We start from the raw sequence: 19,151 nt of genomic DNA, 5'->3' as shown, positions 1-19,151 counted from the left end.
CTTCATGTGAGGAACATGCTCCAATAAGGTCGACTATCAAGAAAATATGCCTGGTAAAAGCTCAGCCAAACCGTTGTTTAGCCAATGTTTTGAGCCATCCAATGGTCTCCTCTTCCTTCTTCCGATATTGTTGAAGTCGCTCTTCCCGCTCCGCTGCTCGAGCTCGGAGTATCTCTTCCCTTCTGATTTCACGCTCGTTCTTTTTTCGTTGCTCCCCAGCCTGTGCCTTTTTTATGGCATCTAGATCGTTCTCGGCGGAGCCCATCAGTTCGTCGTCTGGTGCTGCTTCTATGGGTGAGCCACCTCGCCGAGATTCAGCGAAGGCACGGTTCGCAGCGGCCGCTTCTCGACGCTTCTCCATACGCCTTTCATGTGTTCCAGGCTCCGCGCGGGGTGCAATCTCATCCTCTATTTGCCGCATCTCAGACTTGTGGGAACGTGACTCTGCACGGAGCTGTTTTCTTGCGTCCTGGCGAGCCGCGATGGCATCCTCTACGGCGGACTCTGCCCAACACATAGTGTTAGCATCATAAAAGGTAATGGTAGCGGGGTGTGCGCACCTTTTCGTAACTCCAAGTCCTGTATTGTCGGGATTCTTGGTCCAGCGGACGGGCCATCTCGACCCCTGGCTGTCACCCCATGATGAGGAAGTATGGGACCATACTCTTCCTCATCCTCGGAATCAAATTCCCGTTCGTTCTGCCTGGCCGTCGCCTCTGACGCATCGCCAGTGTTCGCATCTTTCCCTCGGCCACCTTGTTCATAATCTGCTGAATCACGACGTTGTCCATGGCCGGATACTGGGGGTTGTTCTGGGGCATTACGACGGGCTTTCTCCAGTGTGCTATGGTCATACCACCCTTCGGCGAGCTCTCCACGGTTCCTATAATGTCAATCACTAAGTTCTGATTTTCCGGCTGTCAAGATGTAGTCCATCGCAAGCGAACAGTTGCGCTTGCGGAACATTGCAGAGAATCTGTAGTCGCTCGAGGCAACGGGGTCCTTACCATTTTCGAATAAAGCTCTTCCATCTACCCTTGATCTCCTCTTCGCTCAAATCTTCCATTATCAGTCCCTTCTGGATATCGAGATACATGGCGAACATGGGTGCGTAATGGGTCAGATCCCGTTTCGAAAGCTCTCGCGCTTGGAAGGGAAGCGCTACAGGCACCGAAGAGGTTGATTGCAAATGCCGATCGCGATCATGACTGTATTCTCGGTGACGGTGATGACTATGACGGTGCCGATGGTGATGATGTCTTTTGTTTCTGTCACTTCGGTCTGGTGAGCGCGAGCGCGAGCGCGAATCGTGATCTCGGCGGGACCTGTCCCTATGGCGATGATCGCGGGTAGACATTGAGTGGATTTCCTTAGGTGGTGATGGTATCCGTTTTCACGGTTGTCAAGGAAAGCGACAATTAATATATATGAAATTCGGGCGACAATTGGAAGAGAAGCGGCCAGAAGCTGCGGATCACATGCCAAGCTTTTCTGGGGCAAGAGGACATGATTTCCCGAGTATGAGGTCAGAGCCATAAATATCGCCAATACTTTCTTATCTACTCATTTTCTTCTAGTAGCCTTCTATCCATTCAACGCTTAAAGGTTGTTTGTTGGGATTTTTCAGGATATAAGCACGAAGACATGCAAATATTCCGTTCCTCTTCGTTTCCCCATTGACAATACGCACATGGTACTACCTAAGAATCCAGTACTCTTATTGTAAATACATCTAAGAAATAGAGGGCAGTGGCTCTTATTACCATATACAGGGATAAATGAAAGGGTATTTAGATCGTCAGCGCATGCACAACCTCGGTAAGGTCAATCAACTGGCTGGAGTGCTCTGTTGCTCCTTACTGTCAGAAGAGTTGTCTCCTGCGGGTGTCGTCGTTGATTGAGTAGTGGTCTTCGAGCGGTTGGCAGCAGCCATCTGCCAGGCAGGAATGGAGGCGCCTCGGCCAAACTGCGCAAGAGGGCTACTAGCCGCGGCGCCGGTGGTCGTGCCGGCGCCTGGCTGTGCTGGGGAGGGCTGTGATTCTTGTGTAGTAGGAGTAGCCGTAACGCCGTTGGTAGCAGCGGGAGTGGTAGCCGGCGACGCCTCCTCCGAAGGCCGAGCAACGCTGGGCAGAGTTGATGCGCTGATAGTCCTTCCGGCAACAGGGGCGCTGGATGCGCCGCTGCCACTGAGTCTGTTACCAAGCAAAGTCTTCAAGCTCTTCAATTCAGTGCCAAGCTCCTTCAACCGGGTTTCGTTTCCTTCCCGAGCGCCCTCAAGAGCCTTGGGGATGGCGTCCTTCAATGAGTTAACCTCATCGCTGATGCGGCGGGTTTCGTCATCCCGTCGGCGAGAAGCGGTCTTCAGATCGGCCACCAGGGTTTCAACTTCCCGGAGCGCTGCATCCAGCCGTTCTGTGCGCGCTTCTTCCGCTGACTTCAATGCCGCAGTATCTGTCGAAAGTTGCTCAATTAGAGCAAAAGCGCGAGAAAACTGCTCATCAATATGCTCCTTGTCTTGTTCTAATTGGGGTGGTGTAGGAGGGGCGATTAATGGCGCAATGTACCGCTTGAGCGCCACTTGTTAGTACCACCGCAAAACAAGTAAAGTCGAGCGGACTGCGGCACCGATGTACTAACCTTTGTGACAGTGTATAACCCATATCCCACACCTCCAACTACTGTAGCCATGATAAACCAATCCCGCCAGTCCCTCTTGGGGGGTCTACCAGTTCACAAATTAGATTTCAAGCTCTATATCTAAATACCATGGGCTGATGGTAATGCACTTACTCTGGAGGGGCCTGCCATTGGCCATAAGGAGGGTAGCCATACCCTGGTGGTGGTGGAGGGGGGGAACGGTAGACAGCGTTTTGAGTAGAAGGTTGATAGCCTTGCGTTGAGGCGACAGCAGAGGCAGCAGCGGACGAGTCTTCACCGGCGCGGGATAAAGCGAGATCGATCTCTTCCTGTGTAAGGTTCTTTGATTGAAGGAATGCGACTCTCTTCTCAAGGGGCGAAGAAGCTACAGAAGGATCGTGTAGAACTGTTTAGGTGTTAGGCTTCACGTCCAACATCCAAATTGGAATGGCATCGAGGTAGAGCACACGCACAGGAAACCTATTCAAGAACAACGGTCAGCTCCGGCTCCGATAGCAGCATCATACACGCGAGGAGGATACATACAGCAGAGGAGACAAGCTCCTCGCGAGGAGCCATGATGATATAGTAACACCGGCTTCAATCAAGATAGCCGTGTTCAAATGATTTCAAAGGGTAGAGAGGCCGAGAAGAGAAGTTGGTTGAAGAATTAGAGAAGACGGATGTGGGAAATGATCACGGCCACAGATGCTCATCGGCACCGGACGACGCCTCCACTGTTCACCTGGACCTCGGAACTTGCGCTGCTTACGGTAATTACCGCCAATGATACAACCACCAGCGGAGGTTCCCCAGATCTCGTGATTGTCGCCGCAGGAAGAACTTTTGTTCCGGGACAACTCACCGCCTGCTGTATTGAGCGACATTAGGAGGCATGTGCTTGTTTACATCTTTCGGTCGCTGTTTTGTACGTCGTGGGCAACGCTTCAAACTCCCGTCCTTATCATTTCATGTGAGGGGAAGTCGACTGTCTCATATTTTGCTGCATCCACAACTCATTTTTCTTGGCTTTTTTGTATCCTTGGATCCTCTGCCATTTGGGGGCATTTCTCCTCCGAACGTTCGCTTTAACCGCTAGTTCATTGCCGCAGTCGCGGCTTCCTTTATCATGTCGCAGGATACGGGATTGTTCAGTATCAGGCGCCCTCGAGAAGTATGCGCAGCCGTGCCTGTTCCTCGATGTCCTTGAGGCATCGTATCATTCAATGCGCTGTGACTGATTGCGACTAACATACTCTTGATACAGACTTTGGGGAGCGTTCAAAATTATTCGGCCCTACCGCAACCCTCATCGGCCCTGAAGCGAACGAGCTCCGTTGGGTATCAGAATCCTCCCTTTACCTCACAACACACGCGCTCGATGTCGCTACTAAACTCTGCAAGTCGCCCTCAACAACCGAATTTCCAGCGCTCTTCATCCGGCGGGGCGTTTGGTGCCGATGCTGGACTTTCGTCAGTCAGGCGATCCGTATCCAGCAACATTTTTCACGGCGCCAGTGTTGGTCGCCCAAGTTATGCGCCAGGCTCACTATCCGCCAGCTCTGCATCGCAGAGTCTACAAAGGAGAAGCAGCGTCTTTTCGCGGCCATCCATGGGAGGGCCAATGGGACATCAGTCCTTCTTCACCCAAGTGCCCAATGCCGCCGGCGTTCCTCGGGATCCACGACCTCTTAGGGATAGATCATTCCAGGCTAGAATTGGACAGGAGCTCCTTGAATACCTGACGCACAATAACTTTGAGCTGGAGATGAAACATTCTCTGGGTCAGAACACACTCCGATCGCCAACCCAGAAGGACTTCAACTACATCTTTCAGTTTCTGTACCATCGCATCGACCCAGGGTATCGGTTTCAGAAGAGCATGGATGCAGAGGTCCCGCCGATTCTGAAGCAACTGCGCTACCCATTCGAGAAGGGTATCACCAAATCGCAAATCGCTGCAGTAGGAGGCCAGAATTGGCCTACTTTCCTGGGTATGCTGCATTGGTTGATGCAATTAGCGCAGATGATGGATCGGTTCGTGCTTGGGGAGTACGATGAGGCCTGTGCGGAGATGGGTGTGGACGTGTCCGGGGACCGCATCATTTTCCGCTTTTTGACCGGGGCGTACCACGACTGGCTGCAGGGTGGTGAAGATGAGGATGATGAGACCGCTGAGAAACGACTTGTGCCCCATATCGAATCAATGGCCCAGGAGTTTGAGAAGGGGAACGAGAAATACGTGAAGGAAATGCAAGTATTGGAAGCAGAGAACCGGGCACTACGCGATCAGATTGAAGAGTTGGAGAAGAACGCCCCCGACATGGCCAAACTGGATAAGCATTTCAGAATTTTGGAGGACGATAAGCGGAAATTTGAGGACTACAACCAGAATGTTCAGGGCAAGATCGAGAAGTACGAAAATCGCATCAAGTTCTTGGAGGAGGAGATCCAGAAGGTTGAGGCGGAGCTTCAGGCAGCCGAAGAGGAGCGATCCAGCCTCCAGTCCAGCGTGGATCAACAAGGGATTACTATTCAGGATATCGATCGCATGAATACTGAGCGGGATCGACTGCAGAAGAGTCTCGAAGATACTACAGCCCGGCTGGAAGAGACGCATGCAAGGGTCATGGAAAAGGAGGCCGAGGCTAGTAGGAAACTTGAGGATCTGGAGGAAATCGTTAAAGTCTACAACACACTCGGCTATCAGACTAGTCTTATTCCTTCCACTGCCGTCAATGCGAAGGGTCAGGATTACGAACTCAGTCTGAACATCAATGACAATAGCTTCTCCGCGTCGCAGATTGGCGGTCTGCCAAGCAGGATTTCTTCCGAGGCAGACCGGCTGCTAGCTGAGCCTTTTACAGGCTATCACCCGGCGCATCTACTCAACTTGGATCTTCGGGGTATGGTGCGCAGTAGCTTGCAGGCTCTTCGGAAGGAGATCAATGAGCGCCGGAAACGTGCGATTGATGATGACTTGGAGCGTCGCAATTTGCTAGACAACATCAAGGAAGCGATGGATGAGAAACGGAGCGAGGTTGAAGCTCTGGAGCATAAGCGGCGGGCTGCGGAGGAGGAGTTTGAGCGATTGAAGGAGATCACCACCACTCAGAAGCTTGCGTCAGACGCCCAAATTGAGAAGATGGAAAAGGAATTGGCCAAGATGCGAGCAACTTTGAGCGAAAGTGTGCAGTTGATGGAACAGCGGGAAATGAACACCAACATCGAGTACGAACAGCTCACACTTCGGGCTAATGCGTTACGGGAGGAACTTCATACCAATGTGGAAAGCATGTTGAACGACGTGATTCGATTCAAGGTGCACGTCCAGAAGGGCCTAGAAGACTATGAAAGCTTCGTCGTCGATGAAGTGGAGCAGGAGCTTGGAGGTGAATTGCCTGCGACAGAGGATGTCACGGGTCAGATTTGAGAAAATCTGAGTTGCGAAAACCGCTGACGCTCAGCTATGGTCATGATTGACGATTGTTCATGCGGAAATTTATCCTTTGTCTTGCTTCATTGGCAGTGCCGTTACTTCTGTTCGGCTCACTCGAATTCGAGGATGACCATGCAAAAAGACTTTCAGCGGATCGAGAATTTGCTCTCGGGGTCATTCGTTTTTTTTTCCGTTTGTGGCGTTGTTGGACTGGTATAGGCTTGGGGGGTTGACTTGTTAAATCTGAATTGTCGGGATGCTCTTGATATTGACGATTGATACCTCTTTCTTCCTAAATTGTTGAGATTTCCGTTCTGTTTGTGATATCACTAGGCGAAGATGTATATACACATTCCACACGCGTTGTCTCAAGTTCACTTTCTTCCTGATCAGTTTGTGACCCCTTTGTGTGCCTAGACAATGGACGTACTCAGACCGATCATCAAGGGCTCCTTTGCCCCATTGCGAGGAGTCATTAGCTTCGAGGGTTGCTCGCTGGTTGCCACCAGGTTTCGACTACTAGTGACCTTGGGTTGGTCATCCTTGATAGCCAGCCTGCGAGCGCATGGTCAAAATCACGTCCATGGCAGGAGGACTCTCTCTTCTGCTCAATGTCCTGTTAATTTCTGTGTGTTGTTGATTCGCTTGCCTCCTGCAATGATTGACAGGAAGGGACGCGCAAGCTTACGAGATTCGTATTCCTCTCACACAGCAGGATCATAAGATTGGCTCATTCGTCAAGCTCGCCAGTCGTTGCCAACGCAGGGTATGGCCACCTCGGGAATCTCTTTTCCCAGTCTCGTATAGATCACACAGCAAGCAACCAACATTCTACTCACGGAGCCAGGTAAGGCTTGCAGCTGGCTGGGTATTCGTCAACCCAACAGCAGCGAGTCATTATACCCGCTTCTGATTGAGTGCGGTAATATTCCTCGTATAACACCTGCCTTGAGAGAGTGATCGGCATATCTCATTGAAGCGTTGGGGGCCGATGGCTATGCTCACCCGAGGTGTTGCGTACAGCTGCCGTGTCGGTCCTTGCCATTTGGGACGAACGACCAATCGGCATCCTATTGAGACATAGCAATATATTCAGGATCGGCTCTTATCTTTGCCAAGTCGGGTTGATCCCGCGAGCTTCTAAATAAAACTGCTGCACGGCTGTTGGATCTGCCTTTGGCCCTCCAGGCCCCCAGCGATTGGAGATAATGCCATCAACGTCTCGGGTAGAGAATAGCAATAAATTTCATGTCTGTCAAATGATAAATGAGAACATGAGGAAGCGGAGGCAGTTCTGCAAGGTATATAGACCACTGAAGACGCCAAATGAGTCCAGTTTCAAGATTCAAGCAGTGCGTGCTGTGCACAGGAGGATCGCGCCCAAATCATCCCAACATTCATATACATTGAGCAAAAGCCTAGCTTGTGCTACTGAGCCACCATGAAAGCTTCCACCATCGTTCTCAGCGCCGTCGTGGCTCTGTGTGTCAACCCAGCTCTAGCTCGTGTACCAGGAAGGCCTTCTACTCCCGTTTCTTCCTCCCATACGGTAAGTCCAAAAGTGGACAATCCTCCAGCTTGACTTTCAACTGACAGAGCGCCCATTCAGCCTTCGGGGACACCGTCTTCAAGTTCTTGCATCCCATCAGCCACACCATCCGTGACTCCGTCCACGACTCCATGTCCGTCGAGACGCCCGAGGCCCACAGGAACTTTCCCCTGGCGCTCGTCCACTTTCAGCCATCATCCAAGCGCAAGCTGCACACCGAGTGAAAGACCTCAGCACCGAGGGCCTCACGGTGGTGGTCCTGGATGGGACTACGATCACCGAGAGCCGTCTGCTGAGGAATTTGAAATCTTCCGACCTAGGAAGTTTAAACGCATGTGAACTCATAGGGAGAAGGCCAATAGAGTTGAAGGATCTGTATCGCTTGAAGGCATCTGTTTTATACAAGCAGACTTTAGTCCTGTTGTTGATTTGCCGGTTGGATCATTCATTCGTTATCATTTCCGCAGTTATCGAGCGTTGATGTTTATGAAACATTATATGACTATCATACGGAATCCGAATAAAAAGGAGCTCATTTCCATGTCTCAGATACCAAAGTAGATTCGGATCGAACAGTCGGATGCTTCACGGACAGCTTTATCTGATAGTACAAACAGCCGAGCCATGATTGGCTGAGGGCCGATGACTAAAGCTGCCGGCGATAGTTACTTTTTCGTTGCCGCCGACAAGCAAATCCATCTGAAGATCAGAAAAACCTACAGCTCCCACATCCTCACATTGTGACCGACAGGACTTAGTAACGGTGTTGTTTGGAAATGTGGAATTGGCTAAACGATTAGATATGCGCTGCAGACGTCTCTCGGACGGTCATATCAAGTTTTGCATTTCCCTCCCGCAGGCTTCGTCCGCAACGTCCTCCGCCGTGTCATGAAAAATTGCCTGGGTCCAGCTCGTCTGCCGTGTCTGGGCCGCAGGTTCTCCTCGTTCCATTCTCCGTCAGCTTCGTACGGTTGCTCATTCACCTCTTCTCTTCGGCCAAAACCACCGAGCTGCGGAATCTCCCTAGGAAGGCGACAATGGAGTCGCCCGTTCTCCGCGAGGTCTGCGGCAGTGGTCGACCGCCAGCTGCTGCGAGACTATGTTCAATTTGAGAAGAAGAGATGCCCAGTGTCGGGCCCGAAATCGAGACAAGAGGACCCCGATTCTTGGATTCCTCTATTAGAACATTACCTGCCGCCATCCCTGCGAAAAGTCCCCGAGGAAGCCGCCGTGACGGATGCCGAGTTCGACGCCGCAACGACCATGAGCCGGGAGAGTCTCGCGCAGACTATCGAGCTAGCTAAAGTGCTCTTCTACGCTCGGACTGAAGGGAACATCGATTTACTGGCATACTTGGGTTTTCGGTTGAATAATTGGCCTGCGGTGAATGTTCTTCTGACTCGGCTACTGGACGCCGCGGACACACTTGACAAGTATTCGATACCCCGCAGGCCTCTATCCAGTCATGACTGGGGCTCTGGCGCTGGTGTCTCGCTTGATGAGCTTACCAGTCAGCATGCGGAAAGGGCCTCCGAGCTCGTCCACATTGCAAAGTCGCCAGCGGCGTCGGAACTGACCAGCTTCGACTCGTGGACGGAGCGCCCATTTGCAGATGAACACGCTAAGCGCTTGATGGCCGAAGTCTGGCAAAGCTTGGGATCGATTGTGCTCGATGCCGCTGATGCGTCCCCGAACGAGTCTAAGCTGGCAATGTCCTACGTCTTTCGTACCCTTGCTCGTCTACACCATTCTGGCGCAGTGTCTGACCGGGTATACAAGTACGATCCTCCGAGTGTCCATAGGGTCAATTTTCGGCCGCCGGGAATGCATCTTTTATCAACCCACATCATGAGCGTGTTGACGGACGCGGCTTGGTTGGCACATGAGGCTGAAGTTGCAGCAAAAGCTGCAGCTGCAGGCAAGGAGTCGCCATACCTCCCTTTCAATTTAGGTGTACGGGAACTTGGACATGAGATTTGGTTGGAGCTAATTCTCTGGTCTTGTGTGGAACATGGGTATATTCAAGAAGGAGTGTGGCTTATAGAACGAATGAGGTCAAAGACCGATTCTCGAGCTTGGGGCTTTGAAAGCTGGAAGCCTCTCATCGAATCTTCCAGGTCAGTTTGGAAGACAAACGTGGACGCAGAAGTGTCTTGGCGTCGTCCCGAAGACAATGACCGTCAGTGGTCGTCACGGAGACGCAACGGTCTTGCTCCCTTCAACGGGCTAGGAGAACGAACGATCAGCGCCGAAGTCGCTGCAGCGCTGTTAGATAGCCTGCCAAATCTCGTCTATCTGGGTCTCGGCTGGCGCGGTTTATCGCCAAGTGCGCTTCTCCGTCATGCATCAAGCCTCAAGCCCGCCATTGCCCCGCCCACGGCTGATGCGAAGTTGCGACCGACGGCAAAAGCAACCAACTGGTTCGTCATCCGTGCCATCGAGTCTGGAGGCTTCAATGCCGAGAATGACCCTCGAGCCTTCGAGGCGCTGCTCAAAGCTACTCCCCATGTTACTCCGCCGTGGAGTAACAATACCTCTCCTATGGAAGAAGACGTGGAATCGTTAACATCGGGACAGCTGTACGACGACACGTCTGCATTCGCTGGTCTTATGGAGTACAACATAAGGTTCTTTGCCTCGCGACGTTTGTGTTCAGATGCGTTAGACGCCTTCTCTATGCTTCAGGAAGTAGTGGACGCGAGCAAGTTGCAGCGCATCCGCGAGTTCTCTGAGCGAGTGGGCCAGTCGGATACTGATGGTCTACCTTCATTTGACCTTGACAGCCTGGAATCCTTCAAACCGTTTGAATCGTCCATGCCACAGATGTCGATCGTTACAGTAGCTGAATTGCTGGACTTGGTCACAACTTCACGGGCGTTTGCATTCGGGGACTGGCTGTTCTTTTCGAACGACATTGACGGCCCTGCCATTCCTCCAAGTGCATACGGGAACCAAGCCCTCGCGCCGTCGATCATCCGATTCGCAACCGCCACTAAGAACGAAGCACTGTGTAATTCGGTCGTGCGTTCTCTCTCTCAGCCCCTCTCCTTGAACACCATGCGGGCGTTGTTGAACTTCCGAATCGCCATGGGACAGTGGGATTCCGCGACTATGATGCTGGAGTACGTCCGCGACTACCGATTGAAGTCATGGGGATACAGCAACGTCACGGCGTTGGCTGCAGCAATCGTGCGGATGGACCACGCTATCAAGCAGCAACCCTCCACGGTGCAGCAAAGCGACCTGGACCGCGCAAAGGACCTTCTCCTCCGCCTCCTCAACGGCGAATTCAACGACTCCCGTCAATCCGGAACCAGCTTCCAAAACAGACTTATCCACAGCATCCGCCGCGTCTTCCTGACCATCCCAGGCTCCCTCCGCGAAATCGCCCAAAAGACCCACGTCAAGTACAAAGCCACCCCGCGCAGCAATTACCCCTACATCCCCGCCACGGCCTTCCACGCGCTGCTCTCCGCCGTCGTAGACACCCAGGGCAGCGTGGCCGGCAAACGCCTCTGGGAACAGTGGTGCCTCGACGTCCGCTCCCCGACCTTCTCCCGCCTCCAGGAAGGCGGCATCACCCGCCTGTACCTGCACCGCGAGCGCGATCCGCGCAAGGGCGACCCACACTTCGACCCGCGATACTTCGCGCAGACGCAGAAAAAGGCCGTCCTGCCGAACCCTAACACCATCCGCATCATCGCGCAGCAGGCGGTGAAGGAGTACACCGAGTTTGATGAGGCTCGCCGGCGTCAACAATCCGGCCAGCTTGAGCAGCAAGACTCGAACCTCGATACGTCCGGCCAGGGAGCAACGAACCCCGCTCTTGAAGTCGTGGAATTCTGTATCCGGCAGTTCCAGGCTTTCCAGGTGCCGTGGAGGGAAATCAACAGGGAACTCGGGGGCCTCGTGTATCGCATGCACAGGGAGAAGAAGAAGGAGCGAAAGAAGATGGGCAGAGAGGGCGACTACACTCCGAACAAGTAATATTAATTGTACATATCTTTTTTCTCATATCTGCCATTCGATTAATGGCGTCTACATAGATCCCGCTTCTCTCATGTACATATATCTATATGCTATACTAGGACAAATGCTCGTTCAGAATGATCATCGCAACATACTCTCATTTTTCGAGTTTCGAATTGGCTACATCCCCATAAATGTATCTGATATTATTCAGTTACACGCCGTACGCCATACGCGTGACCAAGTCCCGAAATCATGGTATCAGTTCGTTCACACCACCCATGGCTCATAACACATCGTGAAGCATCATAAAGACAAGCCTAGCTTAGACTCCAAAGGGGAAATCACAGAAACTCCAGCCCGTCCCTCGCCGCATCTACCATGTGCCAACCCATACTCGCCCAATCATGACTTCTATTCGCAATTTGGCTGCGCCCCCCACAAAATCAACGCCGCACCTGAACACCCAAAGTGAAGAAAATCGTGCACAGAATCAGCAAAGAAAGCCTTTGACATAGAAACAGGCAGTGTGAGGATATTCGTTGGGTCAAGTGACGATTAACTCAGAACATGAAGACAAGCCAGTGGATTGTGATAGGTTGAAGAAAAGGAAAGAGTAGACGGCCAATACATTCATTACATGTTTCTTCAATGCGTCCATGGTTCCTCGTCGGCGGCCGCCGGGAAGAACGATCGGATAAATTCCCCACTGATCGGGTCATACGGGAAAAAGGCATCGCCTCCGGGAGGATTGCTGCTGGCCGAGGACAGCAGATCAAGGTTGGGGATCATTTGAGAATGCGAAACCGCAGACGGAGGCGGATTCTGGTAGTATTGGTAGCCTCCCTGGGACCCGTCAGCGGCATTGGGGTTTAGAAGACTGAGGTCGTCCGTGGCATTATAAAACATGGGTGTTGATGTCGTATTGGTGTTTTGTTGATTGGAGCCAGAGGGTTGCATGCTCATGGGCTGGGCTGGTCTCGTCTCGTAGACAGACTCGGGCATGTCGCTGACGTCGTAATTCATGCCGTAAGCAATCCGCCGGAGATTGCTATCACACAGCTGCCATGCACGCCGTGATGCGGCGCTGCACTCGGACATCGCATAGAGCCAGCGGACGGCCTTTTTGGCGGCCGCCAAGAAATTTGGCTCCTCCTCAGGCATATGGATATTGCCGAAGGATAATTCGAGTAGAAGGACAGTCGCGGCCTGCATCAAGTAGTGCAATATGCACCACCAGGGACAGATCTGATAGAGCTTAATGGCGTTGGGCTCGTCGGGTAGCAATTCGAGCATCCGACAAGCGGACTCGAGCGATATCTCCGCCATGCTGTGACTAAAAGTCGGCTTTTTGCTTGGATCTCTCGGACGTGCATCACGACGGCACAGACATGGTCGTCCAAGGGTAATTCGAGCACTGTAGAAGTGAAACGCCAGGAAAAGTTTCAAACGGAGCAGTTCTTGATCCTGGTCGTCCGTCTTGCGGACAAAGTCAAACACCTCGGGAAGAGTGTGATGCCAGCGATCGATTCTCGCTCGAAGATCCCCAATACGATTCTCAATATGGGCCCACGGTGTGTTGACGCAATCTGGCGAGTAGACCCTGTTGACAATCTCCTGACTGATCACTGCCAGGTCGGTGTAGAATAGATAGCACAAGGCCTGGCTTGCGGGCTGACTCTTTAGCCATTGGGCGTCCCGTGGCTTGTCCGTGAGTTGAGCATCTCTGCCACCCGGTGGATTCAAGGGCATTTGGCGAACATACGAACTTGCCATCGCTGATCCCACATACGCCTCCCGCATTTCTTGATCCGCCAAAAGCTTGGCCGCGAACGGCTCCCGTAGCTGCTCCTCATCGAAGGGCAGGGGCATTGGCGTCGTACAGACACCATCTAGGATACATGTTGACCTGCCTGTCATGACCCCAAGTATATGTTCGAACGTATACAGACACCACCAGACCTTATAACGTGCCTCTTTGGATATACTGGGTGTCGTCTCGCTGGTGTTCTTCATATTGATCCCGAGAGCAATGCCAGATCGAACAGCCAAAGACGCAATTCTCCACGCTCTGGAAAGGGTCAGTTACCACAAGAAAGCGGATATTGGGTGCTATAGTACTCACCGGTTGATCTGATCCGATGCAAGAAGATAGAACGCAATAAGACCTTCAACCTGTACCTGCTGCAGGTCAGGATGATTGAAAAGCGTATCACCATTCATGCTGAGGATGCGAGCCCGTGTCAGATACACAAGATGATCACGTTCGTCTCCGCGCCAAGGTGCCTGTGCAAGATGGGCATGCTTGGATGCAATAGCGAAAATCATGTTCAAAATAGCCAACCATTTGTCACCGGGCCGCGCTGCGCTTTCGAAGAAGGTCCTGTACTGTGCACTAAACAGCGTGCGACTGATGATGGGGAAGAATGGGTGAACTGTGGTTAAGTAGTCTTCGAAAAGTTGGTCCGCCACCTGGCGTGGCGGCATCCAGTACACTTGTATGGGGCCTGGGACGGTGATATCCATGTCATCTAGGTGATAGTTCACGGCATGCAGAGCAAAGTCACCGTCAGGCTTCGTATCCGATGCTCCTGACTGTCTCCGAACGCGTTGCTCAGCCTCCCGTCGTACCCTCTGCATCCAGGTGAGCTCCGAATTCTTGCCTATGTACCCTGTAGCCCTCGAGCTCTCACTCCGATTCAAATCTTCTTCCACCCTATCGATCGCGTCTAGCGAACCAATCGACGAAGGGGACGATGGTGGTTCATCCTGCTCCATGTCTTCATCCTGGGGCGTCACCGAAGACTGCGGATCATTCGGGGAACTCTCCTGGCCATTGCTGCTCTCTCCGTTATACTAATTGACAGTCGGGTGATCAGTAGGGGCAAACGCGGTACAAGTGAAGACTCCTCAATGAAAAGCGCCGCAGGCTCTTACCTTGTCCAGCGTGCTCTTGATACGCTCCGAAAGTCGGCTATCCACCACGCTCCCAATCTCTCGCAGAAGACTCTCGTAGTCTTGAGTCTTGACCGACAATATATCCAACTGCCTGCATCCGTGGCAAGAAAAACATACGAATCAGTTTTAAGCCCCCACAACACGACGGACCCACGACGTACCCTTTTGTTCTCTCCCTCCATGACACCGGATATCGACACGTGACCCTCAGTTCTTTACACTGCCGGCATATAGGAGTATCACCGCTACATTTCGTCTTCCGTGCTCGGCAGGTTTCACATGCTCGCGGCACACGGCGACTGTAGCGCGGGGCGACAGTCGAGCGCTGCCTGGGGATCGCGACTTTCGCATTTGCACTTTCATTCGCTCCGGATCGATTGGGACCTAGCGACGACGGGTTTGAGATCTGCTGCATGTATGATGAGTCTTTGGGCGCGACAGCTGGCATTGAGTTGGTCGCCGCTTTTTGACTGCGATCGAGTGGTGGTGGTGGCGGATGCAGAGGCATCTGGCCCCGCATCGCGGCACTTCCCGACTCGGAGGGAGTGTTTTCCATGCTAGTTTCCCCTCTCCGGAGGCGACGATTGAACTGTAGAAGTAGGAGGATGTAGATCCGGATAAGATTGACCAGGTGAGTTGATCGAAAAAAGTCTTGGCTCCAGGCGTTTGCGTCTTAGTATCAAGACTCTGTTCCACAATAGTCTAGAGCGGCCAACAATAGAATGGGCATTGTGTAACGATTCAGAGCCAACTAACGACGCTGTTCCAGGACCAGTATGAAGAAGAGGCGGTTAAGAAACAGGCCAAATCACTGCCATTCATGAATCGTATGTGACGTGGAGTATGTTATAATTGTAAAAAGAGCCAAAGCGAAACCGACACGAGGAGAAAGAGACCAGAACCGCTGAAGGAAGGGAACACAAGAGGAAAAGGAACCACTGCCTAATAGTACTGACAAAAGTGTGGCGTGGGAGCAGAAGAAACAGGCGCCAATCAGAGGGCGGCCGATCGAAAAGTCAGTACCTAGTTATCTTCTGGACCGAGTCGAGACTTTCGTTATCCTTTTTAAGGACAAACGGGACGGGAGTTCTGAGAGTTAGGAGGGGAAGAGCCCGGAAAAGGGATCCCAAAACCACAAATGATGCTAGAACTCTGACTCTTTTCTCCGTGTTGATGAAAAAGGGATAGATAAGCTCTCCCCTCCTTGCGATAAGAATATAGAGATAGAGATAGATAATAGACTACCTAGGGATGGAGCATCATAGGATGTAATAATGATCCCTTCAACAACAGCTTCTAAGAGGATAGAGATCCAAATGTTTTTTGTGATGATGTTTCATTTAGACAACATACATAGGAGAGGCATCAAACCGTCAAACGCATCTCGCTTCCTCCCATTTTCTTTAACCGTTTCTCCTCTTTGAGAAATGCTTCTTTCCCTTTTGCTTTTTGCATGAAGCGCAAAATGATTTTTCTTCCATAACTTGTGGTCGAAAAGAACATAGGAAAGACATAGATACATCAAGACCAGCTGGGGAATATTCGAACCGCCGTATAACGGAAACCCAAAAAGACGATAGATATATGTACAATGAAGCCGGCACAATGGCCACATAGGTGGCAAGGTGCAGAGACAAGCAAACGCGGAACGTTGGGGCGCGCATTAAACAGATAACGGACGTACAAGATTATAACAAGGATATCCCTCGCAGCCACAGGTGCGAGGAAGTAGAGGGAGGATTTGTCTTTGCGGAGTGGAGAAAGAAAACAAGTTCCGACGGGCGCAGTGACACCGGTGGGATGCAAGCAAAGAGTCATAGGCTCCGCAATGCATACGATGGATTGGGGACCGTCGCAGTCACCCAGGCGAGAGGTTAATCTATCGCGACTGGCGACTGAAGTGCTTGCGAGATGTTCAGATCTCACCGAACATCTCGTCGAGCTCGTCGACTTCCACAGTCTCCGGATTCTGCAGCTCCCGCCACGAATCAAAGACCATGTCCATATCCATATCCTGGATTCTCCCAGGGAGCACTAATTTGTCTTCCTGCTCAGCTAGCTCCGACATCTTCATCTCAATATCTGGAAGTTCACTATTTAACATGTCAATAGATCGCTTCAGGGTCGAGACAGAGCGAACACTAGGATCTTCGGGAAGGCTGATCTGGAGAGCGCTGGCGAGAACAGTCGCACGGTCCTCAACTTCAAGACCGTCATCGGACGCGGCACTCGTCCCTGACGACAGTGACGATGCGACCGACGCGAGCGATGGGGAAGGAGAGGTACCGAAGAGGGCCGACGCAGCCACATCATCGGTATCAAATTGCTCCAGCTCCAGCTGCTGTTGTAGCCGCTGTTGGACCTGGTAGTTTCCGTGTGAAAAGTAATCGCTGTCCTCGTGATCGGGCAGGCGCTCCTCATTGATAGAGGAAAGAGGACTGTTTTCAACTGAGGTCTCCGAAAAGCTAATGACTCCGTTTTCCAACTCGCTGAGAGCATCCGAAAGAGCAGAGGACTTCTCCGTGGCCGCTTTCTGCTCCGAGGCCCGCTCGCGAACAGCACTGGCAGTCTGCGTGAACTCCTTCTCATCGCCCTCCAGCGGCGGAGATGCGGCGCGATTCGAATGCATGAGGCGCGCATGGCTGTGATGTTCACTGAAACTGTGGCCAGGGCGTCCTGCACTACGATCGATGTTCTCTTCCTCGAAGTCAGGCGAGGACAAATCGACCTCAGGACTAAGCGATCGTTCCCGTGCCAACATCTCCTCATCATCCAGGTCAGCGTTGGAAACGCTGGGCGTGAAGTCTTTCCCATCCACACCTGGAATAATCACATCATCCGAGTTCTCGGGAATAGGCCGACGCGGTAATGTCGTGAGGTAGTAATACACTTTGCGCGGATGTATAGGAATTAATTCCTTTGCAATAGGGCACGGCGCCAGGGCAGTCCAAGGGCGCTTCATGTATGTGCCCAGTCGCGAAGACAAGAGAGCAGCGGGATTGGCGGAGCTAGACGCAAAAGCGAGACTGTTAGCTTTCAGGCACAAGACGGTTTGAAGAGAAGGGGACGGCGTACTTTGCGACATTCTCGTTGAGGTTAACGAGAACGGCTGCGAGCTCCTTAACAAGGTGAGGGCGATTTCCCGTCTTCTCTAGTTGCTCGATCACACCCACGACGATGTCGTCGTTGATACCTTCTGTGTCGATCTTGGGCGCAGCGGTTCCGTCCGTAGGGGACGGAGGTGGCGTATGCTCATAAATTCCGCGCCTTCCGTTCGGCCGTATTGTTTGCCGGTCCTTTGCATCTGTGGAAGAAGTTGAGGATGGCGAAGGCTCCGGTGATGATGATGCCGAGTCGTGCGACCTCTTTACTTTTTTAGATGGCGGCAATTGATCGTCGGTCGCGTGCGGCTGTTTCGACGCAGAAGGGGACCGACGAGATGAATTGGGCAGATGAATACCCAGCGAAGGAAGAGACAACGACTTGCGGCGAGTATTGTAAGGCATAATGTGAGGAAATAGGGTTGTGGATGAAAAGTAATAATATACGGGGTGAAGAACAATCAGTGAAGCAGGTGAGATATGGGTATGGTATAGTAGTAAAGAACAACCAAACAAAAATACAGTTCGGAAATTAAAGATAATCACGCGAAGTAATATTACTTGAATCAACGACAATAAACCGTTAATATAGAGTAGATGATTAACAACGATGATAACAGATAATAACACACGAGCGAGGATAGTAGTATGGTAGAAGGATGGAGAATGAGACGGGGAGCAGTTTACAGAGAAGGGAACAGGAAAGGAGAGGGAGGGAGTAGCTAGATAGGATGGATGGTGATGGTGATGGTGATGAGATGTCGGGAGGACGGAAAGCAAGCACAAGGGGAAAGATTATTCAGAGAGCAGCTTGTTGGCCAGTTGATCCCAAGAATTATGATTKTTATGGGGCAATAAAACGAAACAATTAACAATCGTTTCCAAAAGGGAAAATAGAAAATCAAGATGGAAAAGGGTGTGAAGACTGAGTGGAGTTTTGGTATTTTTTTCCCCTACGGAGTAGGGATTTTTCTTCTTAGGATTTATGAAGGGGGAGACAAGTAGGGAAAAAGAGGCGGAAAAAATCAGGGCGGGTGCTTCAGGGTGGCGTTGATTGGATTGGCAGAACATGGGCCGGCCTTTTCTTTCACTATTTTGTTCCACCAGGAATGCTTGCCTATGGTACGGTCTAGTCTACGGAACAAGAAGAAAAGCAAATGGCCGAAATCTGGGATTGTTCTTCATTTCTTCCATACCTCCAAAATAGTACGTACCCTTATTACTAGATGTCTCCTTAGAATGCGCTAGTCCAGCAGTATCGAGACAAGCTAGAGCAGCAGAAGAGCCTAGGTGGTCATCAAGTCTTCACCGCCATAGCTGTTCCTAGGCAAAACCGCCTGGCGGTGGTTGTATGTGCATTTGGATGTCTGCTACTCCGTAATATCTATCTGAATTTCTTGAAGATGGATCACAGATTCACAGGCAAGTGACCAAAGGGGCAAAAGTACTGTGGGGCCAGCCATGTGAGTATGACGACTAGCAAGAATGGCTGACTATC

At 51.7% G+C, this 19,151-nt stretch overlaps 7 protein-coding genes across 7 annotated transcripts; 3 read left to right on the top strand and 4 right to left on the bottom strand.

Moving 5' to 3' along the window:
* Positions 1 to 61: 61 nt before the first annotated feature.
* Asppvi_006555 (uncharacterized protein) lies at positions 62 to 1,105 on the bottom strand (the record flags this gene model as incomplete). Its single annotated transcript, XM_043302456.1, has 3 exons — positions 62 to 504; positions 561 to 883; positions 1,008 to 1,105. 3 exons carry the CDS (start codon positions 1,103 to 1,105, stop codon positions 62 to 64), a joined length of 864 nt encoding a protein of 287 aa, XP_043158391.1.
* Positions 1,106 to 1,828: 723 nt separating this feature from the next.
* On the bottom strand, positions 1,829 to 3,216 carry pex14 (putative peroxisomal membrane anchor protein (Pex14); the record flags this gene model as incomplete). The annotated part of the gene is made up of 4 exons (XM_043302455.1): positions 1,829 to 2,566; positions 2,638 to 2,722; positions 2,791 to 3,043; positions 3,165 to 3,216. 4 exons carry the CDS (start codon positions 3,214 to 3,216, stop codon positions 1,829 to 1,831), a joined length of 1,128 nt encoding a protein of 375 aa, XP_043158390.1.
* A 550-nt stretch (positions 3,217 to 3,766) lies between these two features.
* Positions 3,767 to 6,070, top strand: Asppvi_006553 (kinetochore-associated Ndc80 complex subunit NDC80; the record flags this gene model as incomplete). The annotated part of the gene is made up of 2 exons (XM_043302454.1): positions 3,767 to 3,811; positions 3,905 to 6,070. 2 exons carry the CDS (start codon positions 3,767 to 3,769, stop codon positions 6,068 to 6,070), a joined length of 2,211 nt encoding a protein of 736 aa, XP_043158389.1.
* Positions 6,071 to 7,517: 1,447 nt separating this feature from the next.
* Positions 7,518 to 7,849, top strand: Asppvi_006552 (uncharacterized protein; the record flags this gene model as incomplete). Its single annotated transcript, XM_043302453.1, has 2 exons — positions 7,518 to 7,625; positions 7,673 to 7,849. The coding sequence occupies 2 exons, from the start codon at positions 7,518 to 7,520 to the stop codon at positions 7,847 to 7,849; spliced, it is 285 nt and encodes a 94-aa protein (XP_043158388.1).
* Positions 7,850 to 8,513: 664 nt separating this feature from the next.
* Asppvi_006551 (uncharacterized protein) lies at positions 8,514 to 11,612 on the top strand (the record flags this gene model as incomplete). Its single annotated transcript, XM_043302452.1, has 1 exon — positions 8,514 to 11,612. The coding sequence occupies one exon, from the start codon at positions 8,514 to 8,516 to the stop codon at positions 11,610 to 11,612; it is 3,099 nt and encodes a 1,032-aa protein (XP_043158387.1).
* A 630-nt stretch (positions 11,613 to 12,242) lies between these two features.
* Positions 12,243 to 15,108, bottom strand: Asppvi_006550 (Zn(II)2Cys6 transcription factor; the record flags this gene model as incomplete). Its single annotated transcript, XM_043302451.1, has 4 exons — positions 12,243 to 13,665; positions 13,720 to 14,450; positions 14,532 to 14,643; positions 14,714 to 15,108. 4 exons carry the CDS (start codon positions 15,106 to 15,108, stop codon positions 12,243 to 12,245), a joined length of 2,661 nt encoding a protein of 886 aa, XP_043158386.1.
* A 1,359-nt stretch (positions 15,109 to 16,467) lies between these two features.
* Asppvi_006549 (uncharacterized protein) lies at positions 16,468 to 18,058 on the bottom strand (the record flags this gene model as incomplete). Its single annotated transcript, XM_043302450.1, has 2 exons — positions 16,468 to 17,560; positions 17,628 to 18,058. 2 exons carry the CDS (start codon positions 18,056 to 18,058, stop codon positions 16,468 to 16,470), a joined length of 1,524 nt encoding a protein of 507 aa, XP_043158385.1.
* Positions 18,059 to 19,151: the final 1,093 nt, after the last annotated feature.

This window comes from Aspergillus pseudoviridinutans (genome assembly GCF_018340605.1).
Source record: "Aspergillus pseudoviridinutans IFM 55266 DNA, scaffold_4, whole genome shotgun sequence".
NCBI lineage: Eukaryota > Fungi > Ascomycota > Eurotiomycetes > Eurotiales > Aspergillaceae > Aspergillus > Aspergillus pseudoviridinutans.
This window is presented reverse-complemented; position numbering and strand designations above follow the sequence as displayed.